Source organism: Mugil cephalus, chromosome 4 (genome assembly GCF_022458985.1).
Source record: "Mugil cephalus isolate CIBA_MC_2020 chromosome 4, CIBA_Mcephalus_1.1, whole genome shotgun sequence".
NCBI lineage: Eukaryota > Metazoa > Chordata > Actinopteri > Mugiliformes > Mugilidae > Mugil > Mugil cephalus.
Window position 1 is genome coordinate 1160026 of NC_061773.1, and position 24536 is coordinate 1184561.

Below are 24536 nucleotides of genomic sequence, written 5' to 3' on the forward strand. Positions count from 1 at the left end.
TTATACCCTTGACATGTCACGAAGGTCTTCCAGACAAAAGCAAAGCTTCCCAGTATTCAGCCACACTTTGAATTTTGTCAAAAGGGCTAACCACTGTGAGTTACAGTAATGTCAGGTTTTTGGCAGCAGAGTGCATGGACTGTGTGCACTTGATGGGACCCAGAGGGAGTGTTTCATGAGAAGTGCTTTGGAGACCTGGTTCACACCGACCACAGCACATCTCTACCTGGCTTCAGGACTCCTACCGTTGGTGTTTTCATCCCTCCCTCAGCGACAAGGAAACACCATGCGACCTGATCCATGCCGCTGTTGCTATGCAACTGTCCAAACAACCACATCACCTTGGACAATGTTTTGCCAACTATGTTTGTACATTTGTTCATGATGCTAATTCTGCACACTCTGATTATCTCTTATTGATTTTTCTTGTGGTTTTTATGAGTGTTTACTATGAAGCTACAGTGACAAGGTAATTTCCCCCATGGAACATTAAAGTCTGTCTAAGTCTAAGTATTTACTAGAAATAAATTGGGAGTACCTTTAATATTAAATGCCATACTGAGAATATATGACATGTGAAATGTTTACTACCTCATTTTTAGACACTCCAGTAGGCTTGTGGGAGCTCTCTGACCCACTGGCAGGGTTGAGAAACCACAAGGCTGGGTGTCACCCTCATTAAGCAGCCAAGAGTACACTGTGGTTTTACTCAGCCTCTCATCTCATGCTAAGACTGAATAGGCACTGCCAAATGAGAGACTGTTTATAGTGGGAAGCACCAGGCACCAGGGGGGTATGGTGTAGTTGTTTTGAAAAACTTAACCTGTATCTTAATCTCTCTCTCTCTCTCTCTACATATATACATGAGTATATAGGAGTGAAGTGTACTACAAATAATACAAACAAGAACAGAATATAACAACAGGGGATTGGATCGGAGAAAAAAGAAAAAGAAAAAAAGGAACAGCAACAAAACAAGCCAGTGGTGGTGATACAACTTAAAAGGCAAAAAACACAAATAAGATAAGGAGTAGGGGGCATCAGTCCTACTGCCACTTGAGTGTTTGAATGAGTGAAGTGTGTGTGATCAAAGTAATGAGTTTGGACTTGGAGAGTGGCAGAGAGTTTTTCCATAGAAATGTATTCTGTGAGGATGTTTATCACCAGTGGTTATCACCAGTGTGATGTGCTGAATTTGTGTCTTGTTTTCTAGTTCCTGAGTATGGTCTTTTTGGCAGTGGTTAGGGTTATTAGGATTGGTGTGCTGTTCAGTGTTGGGTTGATTACTCTGAGGTCTCCAAGTAAATAGATGGTGGGGGATAATGGAAGGCTGCATGCCAAGAGATCTGACATTTTTTCAATGACCCCCGTCCAGAAAGTTTGTACTGGGGGACAGAGCCATATGGCATGATAGTAGTTGTCTACAGCTTTTAATCTGAATGATGAGCAGGTATCTGTGTCTGTGAATCCCATTTTATTTATTTCATGTGTGATGAGGTGAATTCTGTAGATGACTTTCTACTGTATTAGCTGTAAGTTTGTATTTTTGGACATAGTGAAACAACCCTTGTGTCAGTACTGGAGGCTGTAGACTATTATTTGTTATATTGATTTTGGCTTTGAGATTTGATTTTAATTGGAAATACTGTAGGTACTGATCAGTTCCAATGCCATAGGTGTGGATGAGATTTTCTAATGAGGTTAATTTGTCATTATGGAAGATATGTTTTAGGTGTATGATTCCTTTTTGTTTCCAGGTGACGAAGCGTAGGGGTAAATTTCTCTGTGTGAAGTTGGAGTTATTCCAAATAGGGGTGTATTTGCAGCCGGTTAATGCAGATTTTAAAAGCTTATTGATTTTCCACCAGGCTAACAGAGTCGTTGAAATAACTGTGTTATTGAATGCACTGTGTAATGTTAAACTTGAGAAATGTGAGGTTGGATATTAACTTCGACCTGACCTCTATCAGGCATTGTCACCTAAATGAAACACAGATAAAACTCCAATCAATTTGCATGGGAATGTGACGAAAACATTTCATTTAGTGCTTCTGCTAACCTCACCACTTCAAGAAAGCAGAGATGCTGCTGATTACAACAATGTCTGTCTCTTCACTGAGCGACAAAAACTCAGAGAGCTAGAAGCCAAAGAGTCCATTTGCAAGAGCATAAAGTATGTCTTATCTTTGCTGTTATATGATTAAAAGTTAGATTTGTCCAACATATATCTTTATTCTGACATTATTATTATATGTAATTTTTCCACAGGAGGCAGAAAAATAGGCCTCAATATGAAGAGGTTAAGATGGGTGTCCATTGTAAGGCTGTATTGTGTGATTGCGTGATTAATCCATCCTGTAAAAAGATAATTGTTTTGGGGTTATATGGACATTTTGACTGTAGGAATTCTTCCAGAATCAGAATCAGAATCAGCTTTATTGGTCAGGCATGTGAACACATACAAGGAATTTAACTCCAGTCACTTTGCTCAGTGTTACAGCAAAATAAAAGACAATACTTGAATAAGCATAAGAACAAAATGTACACAAAAATAGAAATACTGGACAACACCAGTGGAGATTATACCGGCCCGCTTCTTGACCCTGGGTCAAGGGTCCTGGATGGAAGGAAGGTCAGTATCAGTATCAATAATCCTCTCAGTGAGAGAAAGTGGCAAGCTCAGTACTGAGCTCACCTTCAATGGTTTTAAGTGGTTTGAATCTGAACAATTCTGACAGCCTGGTGGAAATATTTATACCTAAGTATATGATGTTGCCAACAGATAAGGGAGGGGGTGCATGTGTGGATTCAGCCATCCAGTCTACCTTGCTCAATAGGATTTGGTCCAATTTATTGAGTAATCTGATATTTTTTCAACTGATTTATGAGATTTATGACTTTGTGCAGTAAATTGGATGTGGACTGAAGGTACAACAAAATGTCATCTGCATATAAGCTGATCTTGTGATGGAAAAACATGCCTAGGATACTGTGATTCTGATGTAATGTAACTGCAAAACGTTTGATGAATATGGAGGAATAGAGAAGAGTGATGGAGAGAGTGGGCACCCCTGCCTTGTTCCTCTATGTAAAGTGAATGGCTTTGATATTATTCCGTTGCTAATTACGGAGGTCATGGGTTGTTGATGCCTTGGGGGTGAGAACACTGGCCTCCCTGTTGAATCTGTTACTGTGGATATTATAGATTTTTCTTTGTTACGTTTTGGTTGATTTGCTAGGTATTTTGCATTTGTATTGCTATATTGAGATTAATAATGTCTTAGTCTTTCTATTATAAATTAAGTTTTTTTGTTAAGTATTTTGTCTAATTGGAATTGAATCTGTCTTAGTTCATTGTGTATAGGTTCAGATGGGTTATTTGCAATAGAGTTGTTCAGCTGATTGAGTTTCCCCTCTGGTTCATTTTCAATATCCATGTCATTTTTTCTTCATTTAATGAGTATGATGAGTTTTCCTCTCATTACTACTTGTCCCACAGAGTTGTGAGTGAGGTGTCTGGAGAATCATTTATATCAATCAGGGATCCCCACTCTCTTTTGAAGTGCATATCAAAATCTGGATCTTTAAAGACAGAAACACTGAAACACCATCTTGAACTGAAATGTTTGATAGGGGCATGATCACTTTATTTTTGTTTGTTTAGTTTTTTAAATATAATTCTGAATTTGAATGCATGGTGATCTTGTAACATTAAAATAAAATGTGTTTCATTTTTTGTCGCTCAAAATACGTCACAACTGCCGATGTGCGACACACGCCGGGAGGATCAGCCTGCTATTTATTGAACTTTTCGACCGAAGGTAAGCCAACCATGGATAAATCCCTGTTATGTATGCATAAATAAAATTTAGTTTTCTCTGTAGCAGTTCTTTCATTTCATAAATGCAACAAACTATATTTTTTTATACATAGCATAGAGGTAAAAATTATATATGCAGTGTTATTTTCATTTTAGATGTCAAAGGGGTTTTGTGGCTCCCAGTGTTTTCTTTTCTGTTGTAAACAGTCATAATGGCTCTGGAGTGTTGAAAGATGCCGACCCCTGGTATAGACAGTCAATGCCATAAATAAATAACTTGTCCCAAAAAAACAAACACGAGGAAGGTGTTAGAGTGAATAATGACTTGAAGTTAATCTTCAGTCAGTAAGGATGTAATAGACAGGGTGCCTCCCTTTGTCTATTCAGGTCACTTGCTGAGCTTTTAATTGGTCTATGGGCACCCAATTAGCTGCAGAGTCACTATAAAAACAGAAAGTTGATTGTTGAGCTCTTCCTTGAGAACTTTCAAGTAGTTTTTGTATTTGACTTTTGTATTTGACTCAAGACTATCAGAAGAAAAAAACAAGAAAAAACAAAACAAGTAATAAATGTTCCCCTGCCCCGTAGAACAAATTAAGTGGTTAATTCCTCAAATGAATTAGGTTGACTGCCTTTGCCTCCCTGCTTGTCTTGGGAACACCCACCTTCGTCCTGCATTACGACACAACTTGTGTTCCAGCTCAAGAAGGTGGCACAGACCGTATTATCTGGGGAATGTGAAGTATGTTTTAAAATTGCCTGTACGCCTGGTGAGACCTATATCTATTATGAGATCTCACAGATAACACAGAACTCCTCTCATTGCAGAAAATCGCATTTCAATTGTGTAAATGGTAGTCACGGTAATTCAGGTGTTTTGTTCTGCTTGCCATCCTGCAGCTATTATGAGCGGGTTAAAAAGAAATCGTCCCAGTTTAAATTGTTGCCCTCTGTAGCCTTTTGCAGACTTCAGTTAATTTTGACTTTGCAGACGGAGTGATTTGAATTAAGTTGTTAAGGCATTAGTGGACACATTCAATGTCCTTGGTGAAAAAGGATGAATCATAAACTCTCTGGAGGGTCCTTCTGCCTGAGTGCATGCAGATGGGCTGACTGATTGTGTGTGTGTGTGTGTGTGTGTGTGTGTGTGTGTGTTCCATGTTTGTCACCACACTGACCTTCATATGAAACCCAATCTAGAAATGAGAAGGAGCCACAGAAAATGCTGACTATAGGGAACACAGTGTGTGCCTCTTACACAATTGATTAGCTGTAGCTCATTTTATCACAGTGAACCACTTGCCAGGGCACTTTTTCAATTATGCTGAAACTCACTGTGCTGAATAAAAAGCAAACAGCTGTCACTTTATTGTTTTGGATTAAACAATCGAAATCCCTATCACTTCATCACTTGTCTTCACTCAAGGGGCGGCACTCCAAAGCTGCAACCGAATACCAGTTCTGCTAACAAATTCCAGACACCGACTGCAGACGTGTCTGTAAGCACTCACTGTGTTAAAGTTGTGGAAGAGGCCGATGGTGCCGGAGTGAGGTGAATCCAGGGGGAACTGAAGGAAAGGCTTCATGTCCAGTGGGGTTGGGATGACAGGTGGGCTCCTGAGGAAGGCAGGGACCGGCCCGGGGCGGTTTACACTTCCTGTAGTCGGTGCACAAACGGGGAAATTAAAGATCAGAAATTAAAAACAAAACAAAAACAAAACCAAAAAAAAAACATCAGTAACTGCCCCAAATAATACACTTGATCAAGTATTATGAGGCCTAAAAATTCCAACAATGCAGTACTATGGCAGAGGAATAATTAGTTAATCAATAATCAATATGAATCAATAATCAATATGGAAAGCTAAATCTGATTCCATATATCCTACTAAGCTATAACTTATATACCTTGTTTATATAATCCGTGCAAAAGCTGACTTCTGTAAATTGCATGTGATTTTACGGTAAAATTGTGTAGGACTGTTTTCAGACTGGGGACTGTAACTTACTGCAATTTCAGCACATAACCCGAACCCCATTGTTAAATAATATTATAATTATAATTATGTTTACTCACTACAGATTTAAAAGTTATAATGCAAGTAATTAACGTTTTTATAGGCAGATTATTTTGGAAACTTTTGGTCTCGACATTTGTGTGACTGCTTAGACATGTATCACCCACTTAGACCAGAACAGACACCCCCACCCCATAGCAATGATGCTCCTTGATGGCAGCAGCCATCCCCAACAGGATGCAGCCTGACACACACACACAAAAACACTTTAGGAACTAAAACAAACTTTTTTTTTGTCTGATCAGGGTTTAAAGGATATATGTAAGGACAATCTTCTCCTCTATGTCTCTGCAAAAACCATATTTTGACAATGTGCTTTCTGACTGTGACTCACACAGGCCTTTGTCTTCCTCTTAATAGTCTGCTACCCCCTTGTTTTCTAAATCCAAACCCCCATCCTCTGCATTATCTCTTAGTTCTGAGCCCCACTCCCCACCCACACCTCTCTTCTCTGCTCCCCTGTTCACTCTACTCTCTGTAGTAGCTCAGCGGTGGTGAATGCCTGCACTTGAGGACACTTCTGTGATGGGCAGGAGAGCTTAAGCTCCCTAAGCCTGGCAGCTGGGGTGCTGCAGATATCCGCTTTTTCTCCATTTCTCCCCATGTCTCTCTCTCTCTCTCGCTCTCTCTCCCACCAAGTGCAATTTTCTGTCCCTATTTCATGGTCCCTCATTCGATCCGCCTGCCCCTGTATCCTTCATCTGTACTTCTCCTCTCTCCAGCACCAGTTCTTCTAACTGTTTTATTTATCCTCATCATCATCCTCCTACTGTTGCACTCGTTCCATTACACTTCTGCCTCTCGTAGTGATTCTCCACTTTAGCGTAACACCAGCAGGGTGCTTCAGGCGCAATCTGGCTATGCAGAGAGAATTTTGTTAAATCTTTTCTACTCAGATTATAGGCATTCATTTTCATATACTGCAGCTGCTTTGTGATGGCTACTTAACAGTTTAGTTATATTTGAAAAGAAAAAACTGGCGTTGAGCTATTCTGGTAACAGCAGAGGAGACTCCTTACACTGGCAGTAGGGGAGAGATAAAGAATGTGCTGCCAGGATCAGAAATAAATGGAGGGGAAAGTCTCTCCTTCTGGCATTCCTCTTCAGATCAGTTTAGTCCACGGGAGGCTGTGACAGCTGTAAGCTCAGGAAGCTCAGCTGTAAATAATGCCATTTTCTGTGTGTGTATACGATGCCTGGTAAACAAAAAACAAAAACAAAAAAGTTCCTACCTGGATTTAACTAAGGAAATGGGTACAAGCCTCCTTCTGGATAATTATTGCATGGGAGATTATCTTTCAGCTGGCAGCATGTTATTTAATCCCAACTGATGAATAGCTTCTCATTTCTTAAACAACCATATTGAAAGACACATCCGGGAGTTGTGGAAAAGAAGTCTGAGAGGTTGAGAGGGGTCACATCATTGGTCAGGTCTAGGTTCAGCATCATCTTGCTCAATGAATGAGGTCAGCTGACTACCTGAATATACTGAATGACCAGGTTATTCCATCAATGGATGTTTCTTCTGATGGCACAGACATATTCCAAGATGACAATGCCAGGACTCAAATGTGTACTGTAATAAAAGCTAAAGGCGGTCCAATTAAATTTTGGAAAATGAATGTGTTTTTTGGTGGTGACTTTATTTGTGTTTTTTTCCACGTGCTGGGCGAGGAAAAATGGTTGTGCAGAAAATAGGGAAAGAAAGAAGAAACAAACCTAAGAGGTGACAGGTTTGGTCACCTCATGCCATGAATCCCTGTGGCTCACAGAGCAGCCATTATTGCCTCTCTAAACCAGGCAATAATAGAGGAGGGCGAAAAAAATCTGCAGCAGTAACACATCAACCCACAAGAAGGATAGAGAGACCGCTCAGTGTCAGATGTGATTAGTGAGAATATTAGACAAGAGGAAGGGTGACCCAGCCAAATCTCTCTATAAATCTTCCTAATAAATCAAAGTGTGTCTGTGTATCCAATCTACTCAATATTTTGTGTGTTGTTGAGTGCCCACATAAGTGGAGTTCAAAGTCATTTGGATAAATGTTCATAATATTTTTGTGTCTTCTGTTAGACTTTGAGAACACACCATGCAAGACAGGGTCTGTTACAGAAACCCCAATGACCAACTTTACACCACAGTAATGTTTTAAGATGTGTAGTGACTGCAACCACCATTGTAGATGGTTTATGCTTCTGTGCCAGTTTGACAGTGTAGCTACGGCATCAGCCCAGAAATATAACCAGTGTCACGACAACGCAGAGCACAATAGCTATGATTGGTCCACATGGTGGACCATATAAGTGTAACCATATTTCTGGTTGCTTCTCCATCTCCAAAACTTTTGAGTTGATGGTATTGGATCAATAACAATGGAACACGTCAACATAAGATTGACTGAGGAGGTTTGAAGGTACAAGCATTTGTACGACTTGTACGACAGTGAAATTTCTCTGGAAATTTCTGTCGCCTTTGTTGAATGTGAAGCAGGAAGTAGAAAGTGAAGCAGGAAGTAGAAACAAAAATTAACTTGACTGGCAAAAGAGACACGGTGTCGACTAGCACAAATAGAAATGGCTTGCACCGATGTAGGCTACATGCGTAGGTACAGTGTTTATGTCCTGCAGTACTTTAAACAAGCCTTTAAACTAACCCTGCCTAAAGAACTTCAGCTGAAGTCCCTTTAGGCAGGGTGCTAAACCTGCTGGTGTTAATGCAACTTTGCAAACCTATTACTGCCCTGTGTCCATGTCACTATCGGTCTACCCACTATTTAGTTTTGCACCATGGTGGTTATGCCAAGACAAGACTAATAAAAAGTAGCATTAGCATTATTTTGTAGACAATGGACAAGCCAGATGCTGTCTGAATTTCATTGTGTCTGTTTATGTTACTATTGTAATGGATGCTTGGGTTTAGCACTCCTAGGGGATGCAACGCTCTAGTGAAGACCCAAGGATGCTCAGTCCAATTGTGATGTTTTTTGGATGGAGCAGTTCTTGATAAAGCATCAAGCTGAGGTCTATGAACTGTTCTGTTGTTTATAAAAGAAACACAAAAATCTACAGTGATTCCATCTACCTTTGAATACTTGCTCAATTCTAGCTGGAACTACTGGGAAATCTTTAGTAACAAATATCACATATTTTGTTAAAATGAATATTTTTTCACATTTGGGCACTGTCATGATTTTGAATTTTGAGTGTTTTGTTTGACCCTGTCTGTTTTTTCTTGTGTTTCCTGTTTTTATTTTGGTTTGTATTTTGGTGTTTCTTGTCTTGTTTTACTTCCTGCTATATAGATAGTACTGTCTTTCCCTTTGTTTTCTGTCAAATTGTTACCTCTGTCAAGCCTTCTGTTTTTTTCCCCTCTTGTGCTGTTACCTCTTTGGATTTTTTCTTGTGGTTTCCTTGGTTTTTGATCTTCACCATTTTCATTTGTATTCGAGTGTTTTAAATTCCATGCAATCCATGCAGCACCTAAAGTTCTAGTCTTTGAGCTTTTGCTTGCTGCTGCTGCTCCTGCTCATACGTTAGTGTCTTGCATTTGCTACTATACATGACAGACACTGCAGTTTGTTTCAAATGGTATTACAACAGTGATAAATTGTGGAATTCTTGAGGGCCCATACTCAGATTAACAGAAAATATGACATATTTACAACAATAAAAAAGCATTTAATAGATTAGACTGCAGATAATGCAACCCAAACAATACTTGGCAAAGTCCCTTCATAATTGATGTTGGTTTTTTAGCTCTTTTTACAATTGGTTAGCAATATAGAGATTATCAACATTCTTTGACCTTCTTGAAAATCACGGTTGCCAGTAACATCCTGTGTATTCTTTCTCATATTTCATCAAAAGTGCAAACAAAGCAAGTGGAAAAGTGTCTCAGATGTAATTAAACATGTGGTTAACAAAGCGAGTAATGGGACCATAATGTCTCAGCTGTGCAGATTGGCTGAGAGGTATCATCACTGTGTTTCCTCTTTGGGTAGTGGAGCGTATTCCTGACATGCCTCTGGTAAATTTGCAGCTCATTTTATGCTACATTACAATTTAAAGGTCAAATCGTGTCTTATAAATCTCTATTTACAGTGCAGACACTCACAGCATAGGAGATATATTTAAAGTCACCACGCATTGTTTTTGGTGACACATTCTGTAGCATTTCAGAATGTGCTGTCTTTGTAGCAGCATTGTCCCCTGACCTACCCTCCTCCTGAGTGATTTACAATGACATCAGATAAGGGAACGCCACAATTCCAGAGCAGCAGCAGCGCAAGGAGGGAGAGCATTGATTGGACACATTCCGAGCAGCGTTAAAGTGTGAAAGAGCCAGCCAAACCCCATAAATCCAGGCCCCACCAGCTCCAGCTTCGTCTCTGCTCTGAATCGAACAGACAGCGCCATAATCTCAATGCCCTCTTTTTTCTTATGCAAATGTTTGGGCAAGACAAAGATCAATGCCTGTGTAATAGCTTATTGAATTTGTTATGTGTTGATTGTTAGAGAGAGGTGCTTGTACAGAAATGAAAGAGAGAAAGAGATGCAGAAGGCAGCAACGAAGAAAAAAGAAAAAGGAAAAACGCAACTGGGGACAGAATCTTATTGTCACACTAGATTTCACAATCCTGCATCACCTGCACACACAACCATATACACACACCAATAGCCTGTGACTAAGGCCTCTCAGATTGGCAATTCATTTAGCCAATTTAGGTTTAATGATCACAGAGGTAATGTCAATGTCAATGACGGGCAGGAGCCTCACTGTGTTCCCTGCCCTCCTCTATCTCGGTGTTCCATGACGAGACTGGGATGGAAAGGGGACAGGAGAATGTGTGACATGCTGTCTACTAGACGTAAATGGGATGAGACGCAGAAGCACTGCAGGGTCGCACCAGAAATAAGAAATAAGAGGAAAAGTAATGTAGCCCACTCAGAAATGTCAGTTCCACGTTGGCTCGACACATGATGCCAGCAGCGTCACATCTGCATCTCAATGACCTGCTGTGCATAGATGACTCTGAAATGAGTGTCAGCGGTGGATTAGCCATCCCCCCAAGAAAATCCCACTTACTGTCACTGCAACAGAAACAGGCAACTATGTGATGCAATAAATATGCAGCAGTTGGGTTTGTCTTTCCTTCAGGTTGGTGTATAAGACTGTGTGGAAACTGCCAGCATTTTTTGGCAGATGACACCATTAGCATGTCGGTGATTTGTGACTCCTGTTTATGGTTATGTTGCAGTAATGCTGAGCTGTTAGTTGCCACATTTTGGAGCCACAGTGCGAGCCTCGTCGTGCTTGCAGGGGAAAGATGGCTCTGTCTTACTGTCGCATACTGCAACTGTGAAGGACTGAGCATGAAATCCAATTTACTGAAGCTCAGCTTACCCTCAAGTCAAAGGCAGCTATTTCAACCTATGCGGAGACACGCGCAAACCTTTGTAGTCTGAATGAACGAAGCTCTAAAAAGGAGTTACTCATAGGCTCAACGTGGATTGATGTTGTGAGATCTGGGCAGGAAAGGCCACGGTGAAAAGGGGAGCGAAGTGCTGGCGTGGAGAACACGTTTGATTTTCAGTCCACACTTTGTTTTAATGATAGATGCTTTGCGCCCCAGTGGTCAGGCTTAAATGGTGCCTCCTGAGAACTCTCAGAAGACCTCTTTCACTGGAAATGCCTCTGTGTGTGTCTGGCTAGTCCATCTGCAGCTCTCTGATTTCATGCAGTATTTGTAATCAATGGTGATTTTTGTTTTCTCCATGCAGATTTAGCTCTCATTAAAACTGCGATTATGTAACAATACAGTAAGATGGTGTTTTGTTTGAACTTGCAAAGAGTTTCTTATAAGAAATTCTGTTTGTGTTTCCATCTCATTCTGAAACTCTCATGAAGAGGTAAAAAAAAAAAAAACCTGATTAGCAAGGGTGCTGGAGAAGACAAGCTATGAGGAGCCTAAAAAGTAATGACAGAGGTGTTGACTGGATTGAGCCATTTGACCGACGAAAAGAGTTCTGGACGAGGAGGAGGGGGAAATGAGGTGGAAAACCGAGAAGGAAGGCATCTGAGGAGAGGGGGATGGGGAGTTGCGTGCTTTGAAGGTGAGTCCAAGGTGACCAGAGGGGGTAAAGCAACATGTTAACGTGCAGAGCAGTTTGACTCCAGGTGGCCCACTCACAACATGGCGCATGTCTTTTGAAAAACATCACAGTCTAAGTGAAGAAAGCAGTCGAGTCAGAGCAGCTGCTTCAAATGGCTCAACGTTTGGCTGTCAACTGCTAAATATTGTACATGCATGAACAGCTTTGCGTTATTTTGCTGCCTTCCTCGTGGGTTGTCTGCATGCCATGTCTTGTTTTTGGCATTATGCAGGTTTATTTATCACAAGCTCCTTTCTAGTTTCTTTCCTGAAAAAAATGGCTAAATGAATTACCAATCTGAAACAAGCTGATTTTTCTACATAAAATGTTTCATCCTAAGACCATGTTGGCACAGTGTCAGTAGAAACCAGTGTAGAAACCAGTTATTGTATTTTGACCCATATATATATATATATATATATATATATATATATATATATATATATATATATATATATATATATATATAGAAACAACTTGAAAAACACACTAGGACAATACATTTAAAATCAAAACTATTTATATGTGCACAGAATTGCAATAACTGAAATGTTGTGGATGAGAGAATTGGTCACTCAGCCATAAATAGTAAAGCACATAAATTACAGAATTTTGGTCATGATCACCAAAAGCACCAGATAATAATAATACTAATTACATTGTTAGCCACGGACCACTAATTACAAAATGTTTTGCAAAGTGTTTCCCTCACTAGCACGCAATATTTTGTCATTTAATCCGAACCTTTTGAATATGCAGTTATATTGTTGTGTCCTGTATTTGTGGTTACACTGTTGCAACAGTAGGTGACACTACAGAAAAGAATGTTAAGTGTGTTAGGTGCCTCTGTGGGACCTTCATATGAAGCTTACACTGGTGCGAGTCATTTACTGTATATGTGCTCACTCATGAGTCTGGCTCACTCTGTAACAATGCCACTAAAACATTAGTTGGCGAGTTGTCTTTTTTTGCCAGTCGGTTTAATTATTGTTTCGACTTTCTGTTTCACTTTCAACAATGCCGACTGAAACTTTTGCACAATACGAGTCATACTAATGTTTGTACGTTTGAACCTCCTCAGATAACTTTTTTTTGTATCCAAAACAATCAATTCAAAAATTGCAGAGATGCTACTACCAAGTGGATTAATCACAACTCTTGCAATATGTGTCGGCGTGATGCGCAGTTACAGTTTTGGGGAGGTGCACGTCAGGCTACAGCGCAAGGGTCTGTGTACAATCTGGGTTAACATGGTGTCAAATTGACAAAGAAGTATAAACAGCGCATGATGGTTAAAAAGAATGTGAAAAGAAAGATGGATTATGGAGAATGTGCAATTCAATGCATTTAGTCATGTAGAGGTGATCAAGACAACTTGTGTTGTTCAAAACGAGCATCAGAATGGGGAAGAAAGGGGATTTAAGTGACTTTGAACCTGGTATGGTTGTTGGGCTGGTCTGAGTATTACAGAAAGAATAGGATGAAGGAGATGGGCTACAGCAGCAGAAGACCACACCGGATGCCACTCCTGTCAGCTAAGAACAGGGAACTGAGACTACAGTTCAACAGCTGACAAATCTGCAGCAACTGTGTTACGTTATCATGTCAATATGGACCAAAATCTCGGAGGAATGTTTCCATTACCTTGTTGAAAGTATGACACTTAGAATTAAGGCAGTCCTGAAGGAAAAGGGGGGTCCAACCTTTTACTAGCAAGGTGTACCTAATAAAGTGGCTGGTGAGTGTGCATACTAATGTGTTTACATTAGTTTGTGTATTGTAGAGACACTTTTTATCTTCCCTCCTTTAGGTTTGTGTGTAATCAAGCCATGTTGCCTCATGGTCTGTCCGAAACGCCCTTCTAACACTTAAGACTTTGCAGGAAGCTAACGGTGCTTTTATACAAGTTTTCACTTAAAGCTGCAGCAGTTTCTGTCAAGCAGCTTGCCTTCTTACCTGCCTATTCTGTACCTCCTCTCAGGCTCCAGTACTTCAGGGGGGCATCTGGACATCCTGAAACCTGCTGCCAACTTTTTCTTCCTTTATATTGCTGACATGATGTTGCGCAGTCAGGGGCAAACACTGGGCTCGCAGCACAAAAGCCACGCAGAGCAAAGTTAGGGCCATTAAGAGATCCACATGTCAACACGACCAGCAAACCTGCCCCACATTGTCATTGTTCTTTTTTTTCGTAGCATTTACACACCTGCTGGGAGGTGGAATAACACACTACTGTCGATACAGACCTACAGAAACCTGAGAGTGTTGAGTACACAGTGCACGAAACACTCAACACTGCCAGCAGATGTACATTAGGCAGGTGATTTTATACAATAAAGACCATGCAAAGCCAGAAAATACTTGATCTTCAAAAGAGCATTAACATTAAGATTAAGAACTTCAATTTCATTGCGCACAAGTTACAGTGAAATTTTGTTCGGTGGCAATCTCCTCTAGCAGCTGAACTACATATAGAATTTTTTCCTTCTTTATAGCACAGATGCAGAAATTACAGGTTACAATGTATTTCAGGAGCAGATTGGAGTCTGGAGGTTTGTGTGGTTTTATGCTATAGCTGTATTCTTGAAGCAACACGCAAAGGTCATGCTGGGCAAAAGTCAGGCAACTGGTTCAGCTGTGGTCCGCATAACTTCAGAACAACAGCAAACAACAAAGACACTTTATGCTCAGCCCATGTGCCCTTGTGCCACTTTTAGCATCCGTGAAAGCTGTAAATTACAGACATAAAGTGGTAGGTTTGAAGGAAGTCCATTATTATTATGCTATAATTATATTTTTCATTTATAATTATGTCCAAAAATACTTTAAAATACTAACTAAATGACAAATGCATTGTTGTCTGGATTTCTTGATCTATTGGATGGCCACACCTTCTCAAACCATTAAGCACTGTAAAATGATTAATATGATTGACATGAGTGTCGTCAGTGTGTCGCGTGGCACCTACTAACAAATATGTAGTGTAGTATGATTACTGAACGCATGTTTGATATTAAACAAGTTGAGCACTTTTGCTGAGACAACACGAGCTGTCCCAGATACTGCGTCTTCATCTTCATGATGACACGTTACCCAGGATTAAAATGATTTACTGCTACACTTTTCTGTACTCTCTCCCAGCTATGGGTTAGTAAAAGTCAGTTTACACAAACATCTACTCCTCATTATGGGGTTAGCAGAAATTAATATTATCCAGCCAGTGTTTATATTGCCTAAATATAATTTGGAAAACAATTTAGTTGCACACAAGTGTAATTTGGGTTAGAGAGTCTTTTATGGATAGAAACTGTGTACTGTATTCTGTATGTACTGTAAAAGCCCTTCAGCGTTTTTCAACCTCCTCCTCCCTGCTTTCCAGTTGTGATCATTTCAAGGTTTCCAGACACATTAAACATGCGTCAGTTTGTCAAACATACAAAATAATGGGACACATTCCTCCATTTTTAAATGTCAGTCTTTCTCATCCATCATTGCATTGCCTCGATTTAAAGGTCACATTGTTTATGAGGGAAAACATGCACCTGTAATTGATGTGTGGAGAGGCAGTGTGTGTCTGCATGTGTATGATGGCCATATACACATACAACTCACATACATCTAGAGTGTGTGTGTGTGTGTGTGTGTGTGTGTGTGTGTGTGTGTGTGTGTGTGTGTGCCTTTCTGGTTGAGTGAGCACTGATGCAATGCATTGAACTTCTAGATAGTGCTGAGTGAGGTCTTTGCGGCAGACTACAGGAAGCCTTGGCTCACTTTTAAATAAATAAAAGCCTCTGGTTCTGAAATATTCATAAAAAATCACATAAGAGTTACTAAACTGTGCTCCACACAGCCCTGCATTGAGGGAGATGAGCCACTTTTAGCACATTTCCTTCCACCCATGCTGCTTATTGTGACGACATATTTGATTTTTCCACGCTTTAGAAAACTGTTTAGGTTGATGGTGGTGGATATGGAGACTTCCTTCCTCCATCTTTGCTGTTGGGATATATTTTAAAAGAAAAACCAAAACAGTTTACGAAATCCTATCAGCCCCTGTGGTTGTGATTAAGTATCGGTGCGTTCGGAGGCTAATGCTAGTTAAAGCTTCTGCACCGAGGAAGAGATTATCACAAGCTCAAGCTAAGGCTCACATCACAGGAAGATGTTTGGTAGGCCAAGCGAACAAAAATAAAGTAGTCAAATATTTAGCCACCTCCCACGTACTAATTTACTATAAAGATGAAAAGTAGGTATAAGTATTTGGAAAACTGTCAAGATTAAAGGTTGAAGGATGAACGGTTATGTCTAAAGGCCTCTGTCTGCAGCTGCGCCACATTGACAAAAATCAGTTCAACTGAGAATCTTTGTTGTAGTCTAATGAATGGACAGACAATTTGCATGTCAAAACATAGAAATTGCAAACTGTCCGCCAGCAAGTCACAGATTAGTTTTTCATAAAAACAGAGCTTTTTGAATTTATCTTATTATTTTATTAGACTCGTGCAGATCTTTAAACAAAATTCTCAAATGAAAGCTGGAAGGTATCCGATTTTATGATGATGCATCATCATAAAGCTTGCTGGTGAAACAGGGGTTTTAGTGATGAATGTCATGGAGTACTGCATCCTGTCAGTGCACAAATGTACCTACTCCCGGAACCCTGAGGAACTGAGATGACTGATCATGTAATGCACTAAAGTTAGGCCGTAAACAAACAGTGTCTTGGCTCCAGGTAAGGTTAACATACTCTCCTGGCTATATTTTTGGAGGATTTCCTGGAGATTCGATTACGTATCTTTCAGTTGCAAAAAAATAAATAAATAAAATAAAGGGTATTTAATCTTCTTTAAATCTTTTTGACCTCCTGTGTGTGAGTTAGAATTCACCATGCTCTTGTATCATTATTTTTGTTGACATTAAAATGCCCAATCAATGTCTGTGAGAGTTCCCTCATGAATGTCACGTGAACGGGTAAAAAGAAAACCTTGCTCATACCAGATTTTCCCCTTCGATCGCACATACCAAAGAAACACAAATCCTCTCAGATACACTCAGATACACCAAGTTGGAGACACAAGCAGCCAAAAGTTTTTGCCAGACATGAAGGTGATTATCTTTACAAAAGAGGAATGTATTAGTCAAAAGCAAATCAATCCAGATCAATAAGAGTAGAAGAATTGCTTCTAAGGCTGTCTTACCCAAGATCATCCTGTATCCCTCCACCTTCCCACGTTTTCGTCCTGCTTGTCTCCTTGCCTCCTTGATCAGCTACTGGGGTGACTTAAATGTTGAGCACACCCGCCTCTCTGGCTCTCAAAACCCAGTGTGGAAAAAAAAAGGCATCCAACATCACAACCTTCCCTTTGAGTCCCTACACTGTTATCTCCTCGACACCTTGTTTTCCCCTCGTCCACAGTGCCTTTTCTCTCAAATCTCGCTCAGATCTCGGGTTCAGCCAGCTGTTGCCAGAGGAGAAACGCAGCAGCAGCAGCAGCAGCAGCAGCACTCGCTGCAACACAACATGCACTCAATCTGCTGCAATGAAGCCCGTAATTTATTCACTGTTATATATGCACTCCAGCAGGAGAAACACCAGAGAGAAGGAGACTTGCCTCACAGAAGGAACCTCTGCACTACAGCATGCCTCTCTCTCTCTCTCTCTCTCTCTCTCTCTCTCTCTCTCTCTCCCCCTCTCTCTCATATTTTGGGGTTGGGTATAACCTAAAGGCACCTTGCATTCCGGATCTGTGATTGGCTAGAGGTTGGGCCAATGACAGTGGTCGGAGCTGAGCGCTTTCTCATGGTGTTTGAATCAGGAGGCAGAGTGATAATGCTGCTGTCGATTCTGCTCTCCCTTTCTCTCTGTCACCCCTTCCCAGCTGTTTACTATTGTTTCTCCCACGTCTGTCCTTGTCTCACACTATACTCCGCGTCATTCTTCTCATCAACAACATTTAAAACCTGTTTGCACGGCCGCTCTGACATTATTCTACTGTATGTGAGACTGGGTATTTTTACCCAGCTCTCTTTCCTTTCTACCTGCTTGTGGGGTATCTATGCAAAGATTAGTTGTGTTTACAAAAACTGTTCATACTGTGCAGGGTTGAACACAAAGAGAAGCAGACACAGAGGTGCAAATGCAACTGATAGCTCTAGAGACTCCAGCATTTTTTTTTGGCGGGGTGGAGGGGGGGTGAGGTTAATGCAGACTGACTTGGGGATGAAAGTGTTAGGTGAGGAAATGTGGAAGGTACGGCAAAACAGCAGGATGAAGGGAGGATGCAGACAGCTATTTGACAAGCAGAGACAGAGAGTGCTGAATGAGCTCAAATACTGAGCATGCACAACATTTTCCAGGAATAATGTATTCAAAGCTGCGCTAATGGATCTGAGCCTTCATCAAACACTTTCCCACAAGATTAGGCTGTCACATGACCTCTGGCTTCAGGTGATATCCAGTGATCCAAGTGTAAATATTTTAACAGCCGTCCTAACAATAAAAAATAGAACATTTACAAATATATATATATAAAGTAAATCGAATAATGTGCAGTCAGCCTATAAGTGTGTGTGTGTGTGTGTGTGTGTGTGTGTGTGTGTGTGTGTGTGTGTGTGTGTGTGTGTGTTTAAGGTGGTGAGAAGGTAAGGTTAGAGTGAGTTTTGTGAGTGTCTTTGAGTGATAAGGTTTCCTCATTAGTGGAGTTGGCCTAAATAATGTAGGCAGGTATATTGTTGTGGCCAATGGGCCAGGTGCTAATGTGGCTGTCTAAGGGTGGAGGGTCAGACACAGCATGACTTTAATGGATGTCACCATGGGAAAATGAAACCCTACCAGTGGGCTCATGTATCAACCCTGCCCGTGTGTGTGTGTGTGTGTGTGTGTGTGTGTGTGTGTGTGTGTGTGTGTGTGCGTGTGTGTGTGTGTGTGTGTGTGTGTGCCCTTGGGGACACTGTAAAGAAAAAAACACTGTAAAGTTTTAAAGACGCAAGGCTGAATAATCACACAGCGTGCGTAATTATGGCCTCAAAAGAATGAACTCAAAGTCAAATGTCTTGCCTTCACATTGGAGCAGGATAAGTGTCAGAGTTCGGATTAAAGTCTTTTATTGTGAGGTCATACAGTGTCAGCCACAGCCAGTGTCAGCCGTTTTTGGTCAGCATTGTTCAACAGGCTGCCAGCATAGAGTCAAGGTGAAGCCAGGACACAGACTAACGTATGCTCAATAGGTTTTAATGTAGTTTAATTTTAATTTAGCTCAGGTGAATTTACTAAATTAATTACCAAATCTGTTCCCAGCGATTGTCAGAGTAGAGGATGATGTAAAGATGTATCCCTCTGACTTTGATGAACCTCAGCCTTTACTTCTAGAGGAAACATGATGGTTACATTTCAACTACCGGATAGACTAACACCAAGTTTGGCACACCTTTTCATGTTCCCCTTCACGGCTGATCTTTTTCACTTAAGGGCACTTTGGCTGGTCACTGGTGGCTACATTCCACTAGAGGGACATCCTGTTTTGAGCATGCCACGGTTCGTTACTGGGTTACTCCATAGAAGCGAGCCATGCTTAATACACATGGACTTTCGCTACAGTTGACATGCATCCAATGCTTTAATTTGCTGCAGGAATGGTCGTATCTCCTGTACGAGTGCATGGTAACATGCTCACACCCTAAACAAATCCTCTAAAAGTGAGACACTGAGCAATAATATCAATCTACAGTACCAATTTAGAATGAGCATGTTAGCACCATTAAATCAGTGTATATGGAGGTGTTGAAGGTTTTGCAGCTCAATGTGGATGTCTCTGGATATCTCTGACTCTGCCTAAGCTCTCTCTCTCTCTGTCTCTCTCTCTAGAACTAAAATTTGGAACATGGTTTAGTCGGTAGATGTTGGCAGCATGCAGCGCAGCAAGAAGTCTCGTGTCTGAGTGCGTGTGTATGTGATTTTGTGCATTCAACCTCTACCATCCAATCATTCTCTGCCCCAGGAGGTGTGAGTGTGTCGACGGACTTGTTAAACTCTAATTTTAGCCTTGATCGTCAGCGGCACATCCTGAGGAGTCCTGCCAGTGTCTAATGAAGTCTTCATTTGATGTTGTAATGCTAATGAAATGCTCTAAAGTCTGTGTTAAATTGGTCTCTGCTGTTAAAGTATCGAAGACGAAGGGTTGAAAGTACGTCACACAGCATTTGGCTATCTTGCAGGAGTATAAAGTTGACACACTAAATCAGTGTCAAACACTTCTTGATTACAATTGCAAATGTTTCTTTCTTGCAGGTTTTCTGCTGTTTTCTGTTTCTGCTTCCTGTTGTTATTGTGTGTGCAGAAGACTGAGGCCAAATTTCATACACAAGCTCAAACTGCATGTAAATCTTTTCAGTGTAAAGCAACAAACAGAGTGTGCTCAAAGAGAGAGAGACAGCAACTCAGTTTACTGTACCTCTGAGGTTAAAATAGGTGTTGCTAGAATGAAAGCTGGAAATGACCGGCATACTCTCTACATAAATATGCACTCACGCACAGAGCAGTCACCAGCCACCAGCCATGCTCTGTATGTTTCACACTATATGTTTACATAGACAAGAAATGCTTTATATTACCAGAACAATACCATTTTCATTCAAGATGGGGGTTTTTCTTTCTTGAAATTGCACCTCAAGTTTGGAAAGTTTGACAAATGACCCGAAGTAAACAGTAATGAGCTTCTAAACAGGTCAGGGAGGAACACCCAGGAAGATTAGCCTACAGCCTGACAAGAACCACTGGCTATCCAAATAAATACAAACAAACAAATCAGAGAGCAGAGATGAAATCAAGTCGACTGACTTTAGAGGCTGTAAACAGAGAGGGCGCAGGAGCAGTTTGAAGGAAACTGGAGCAAATGCAGGTTTGCTGTGAAAGGCTGCTCTGATTGTTGCAGTTTCAAATTTGTGATAACTGTGTAATTTGTTTACTTTAATCTGCTCCATATTGTGACACAGATTATATGCATATGATGTCATGTAGGTTCGTTGTGGTCTCATCTTTTCATACACACTTGCTTTCTGGAATGTTTAAGACATTTCTGTCAGCATGTCTTCCTCAGGCAAAATGTAGTTATCTCCAACAGCTCAGGACTTGGAAATGTGCACAGTCACATTTCTATCCTGCAGTGATTGAGAATGTCAAGAAATATGCATATTTCTTCCGTATTCAAGCTAGATGTCTGTGAAGGTTCTCAGTCATCCAGGTCATGGTAATCCAAAAAAAGCGTTGAATAAGGTCAGCTGGACTTGTAGAATTTCTTGAAGCTAGCTTCAAGCTTCAAGCTAGAGCTTGGGGGGGGGGGGGGGGGGGGGGGCTGACACTGTGCCTGACACTGAGTGCTGACTTTTTTAGGGGACTGGGCCAACTTTCATCAAAGAGAGACCCCTTCAAAGCCTTGTGTCAACTCACTCTTTTTTTCTGCCACATATTGCGATAATGAGGGGATCCTGGCCTATCAAGCTCCTCAGTTGTTTTTAAAGAGATCAAAGAAAGAGAGCTCAAAAGGTGTGGGTGAGTTTTGCGTTACTTGGCAGTCAGTTTTGATCTTACCTGAGCCCCACATCGGTTGCCTCTGTCCTTCACAATGCTCAAAGTGATCCAGATCCTTAGTCAAGTCCAGAGGGTCAGTGTGTCAGTCGACATAAAGTCACACAGAAATGCCGTCCACATTAATGGGAATAGAGAATGTATGTTACCGTGGAGAGATAAGTAAAGTGGCGGTCAGCAGCATGAAAGCAGAAGCAGTCAGCTAGAGAGTGTAGAGGGAAACATACGGTGCAGGCAACCGCATACCAACATTGTAGCCGCATCAGAGAGCAGACATCTTAATGTTCAGCTTCTTCATCTTTCTTTCTCTCTCTTTATGCTTCTCTTTTCAGATCGCTCGTAATCCCTTCTGTGTTTCTGTCTGTGTTCACCCTGTGTGTTCCCTTCATGCCTTCTCCTCGTTCCCAGGAGTGAAGCAAACAAGTGTGCGAGATTCCAGAGGCTAATTCTGCTTCTTAGGACAGGGCAACCTAATATGTGAGGACAACTGTGGAAGGAAGGAAGGAGGGACACACACGCAGAGAGAGAGAGAAAGAGAGAGAGTGTTAGGAAAGGAGGGGCTGGACAGAGGAGGGGAGACCCAGCGACGGGTGGCAGATCAGAGAAAAAAAGTACTGGAGAGAGAGGGTTGTGGAGGAGTAAAGGGGAGGAGGAGGGTGGCAAGGCATTGAAACTTGAAAGAAAATGCTGATATGGGGAAGCAAAGGAAATATAATTGGTGGATGAAACAGATGGCTTAGACCAAGTTGTGCATTTGTTTTTATTTGATCTAGAAAATGGGTTCTCACACAAATGGTATTACCCTTCAGCTATCCATCTCTTCCATCCATTTTATTTTAAAGGGTTAGTTGCTCTAATAAATTAGAAGCAAAATGTGACTTATTTACACAATCACTAAAACACTGCTGGACACAACTAGCACCTTAATGCTGAGTTACTCAAATTTCACAGTCAGCCACAACATTATGACAGGAAAAGTGAGCAACACTGACCATCGTGTGACTGTTCAATATTCTTTTGGGTAACTTTGGATCTGGAATTAATTTGTGTGATGTTACTTAAACATATATCACCACATCCCCAGCTGGATGCAGCCTGACACAGACACACACAGAAAACAGCTTACGAACAACTCAAGGTGTTGACCTGGCCTCTAAATTCACTAGATTCCAAACTGATCAAGTATCTGTGAGATGATCCACTGGAGCCCCTCCTACTAACAACATTCTGTTGGCCCATGTCCATTCTCTGATGAGTCAAAACAGTTTTGGAGGTGGTAATGTTATGCCTGATGGTGTATGCTGTATATAGACACTCACTCGCTAGTTTACCAGTCCTGCTCTAAATGAAGTCCTGAAGGTTCTGATATTCAGCATTTGATCTCAGGGCACCACTAGGTCAGGAGGTAGAGCGGTCGTCCAACGACCGATTAAAGGTTGGCGGTTCAATTCAGCCCTATCCCTAATCTGTCCGTTGTGTCCTTGGGCAAGACACTTAACCCACCTTGCCCCCAGGTCTATGCTCCCTGATGTACCAATCATCACACCCTGATGTATCATCAGGGTGTGATGATTTGTGTATTCATTTTGGAAACATGCATTTTATTGCACTGTCAAAGTCTACTGTGTTGTTTCTATTATTTTGGCAACCCTTTTATAGTCAGTGGGCTGGCCTAAATAACAGAAACACTTCAATGTTGATTTAATCCAGTTTAACAGCACCACAAACTACAACCTTTGAAATGATCATACAGTTGAATGCCTTCCTGTCTGGCACAGTTTTAACATAAGCTAAACATTAGAACAGTCATGAAAGGGGTTAGTGTCTAACAGCCTCATAAGGATATCTCAGTGGCCTGGTCATCACATCTGGTGAGAACTGAGTGTGGTTATATTAAAATGGATTTATGCAATTTTATGGCCTAATGTTTTGGCAATATATTTGACATAAATTTAGTTATTACGACCAATTGACAATTGTATTTCCAATTTCCAATTTCTTTAACGATGTATCTCTGCTTGCTATGTCTGCTATGTTTGAATGTTTTATGCCAAAATTCTGCAAAGTACGATTCATGTGGTCACATCCAATGAATGAAATATATTCATTTATTCGTCATAATTAGAGGCTCCAATTTTTAAAATTTTATTCAAAATATTTGCCTCATCAGCAGACATACAAGATAACACGCTAACTTTAACTGCCCTAAAAATTTGGAGGACTCTGTGTGACATGAGTGTTCAATTATTCAATCATTTGTATTTTTGTCACCCAGCTGAGGGAAGCATTTGACTCTTTACCTGTTAAATTGTCATCTTGGCTTCAAAGCTGGTCATAAATCTCTGCCGGAATCAGTTGTGATCACAGTAGAAGTGGAAGTGAACCAAAGCAGTGAAGTGGCCTGAAGTGAGTGGAAAGAGGCTGAAACACCTTATAGTTAAGATGAACTGCACTGAATTTCTGCACTGAACTTTTTAGAGACTGCCATTTCTCCAGATGATCAAACTGAACTTTTTTCATGTTGCATGTCAACAAAACCATAATAATTTTACGATTTACTTTGGGCCTTCTTGCTCACATCACACAGTGCAAAGCATCGAACATCAGATGACCTTCTTTAAAATGCTAATCCGCTGCAAATCCCAAACTCTCCCAACTTCTCTGTCACCTATTATGTATTTCAACTTGTCATCCAGTGAAACTTCCACAGTGGAGTGCTGGGATAGCTGAGATGGTGAAATTAAATGTGCACAGTCCCATGATACTGCGGGGGTTTCCTGCATGCTAGCACGTCGACTCCTCCTTTGCTGCCAATTAAGGTGTAGATTCAGCTCAGATATCCTAAATGTGCTTACAAGCCATGTTTTAAAGACGTAGGGGAGCATTAGATGGAAGAGAAGGAG

General features: G+C 40.9%; 1 protein-coding gene across 1 annotated transcript in view; it reads right to left on the minus strand.

Moving 5' to 3' along the window:
* Positions 1-22079, minus strand: part of LOC125007251 (zinc finger protein 385A-like) — a 33764-nt gene extending 11685 nt beyond the window's left edge. The window contains exons 1-3 of the mRNA XM_047583950.1: positions 21783-22079; positions 21637-21691; positions 5332-5477 (exon numbers count right to left, since the gene is read on the minus strand). Of these exons, the coding sequence (XP_047439906.1) occupies positions 5332-5477; positions 21637-21691; positions 21783-21896 (315 nt within the window). The 5' untranslated portion in view covers positions 21897-22079. The remainder of the gene's footprint in view (positions 1-5331; positions 5478-21636; positions 21692-21782) is intronic.
* Between the last annotated feature and the right edge of the window lie 2457 nt (positions 22080-24536).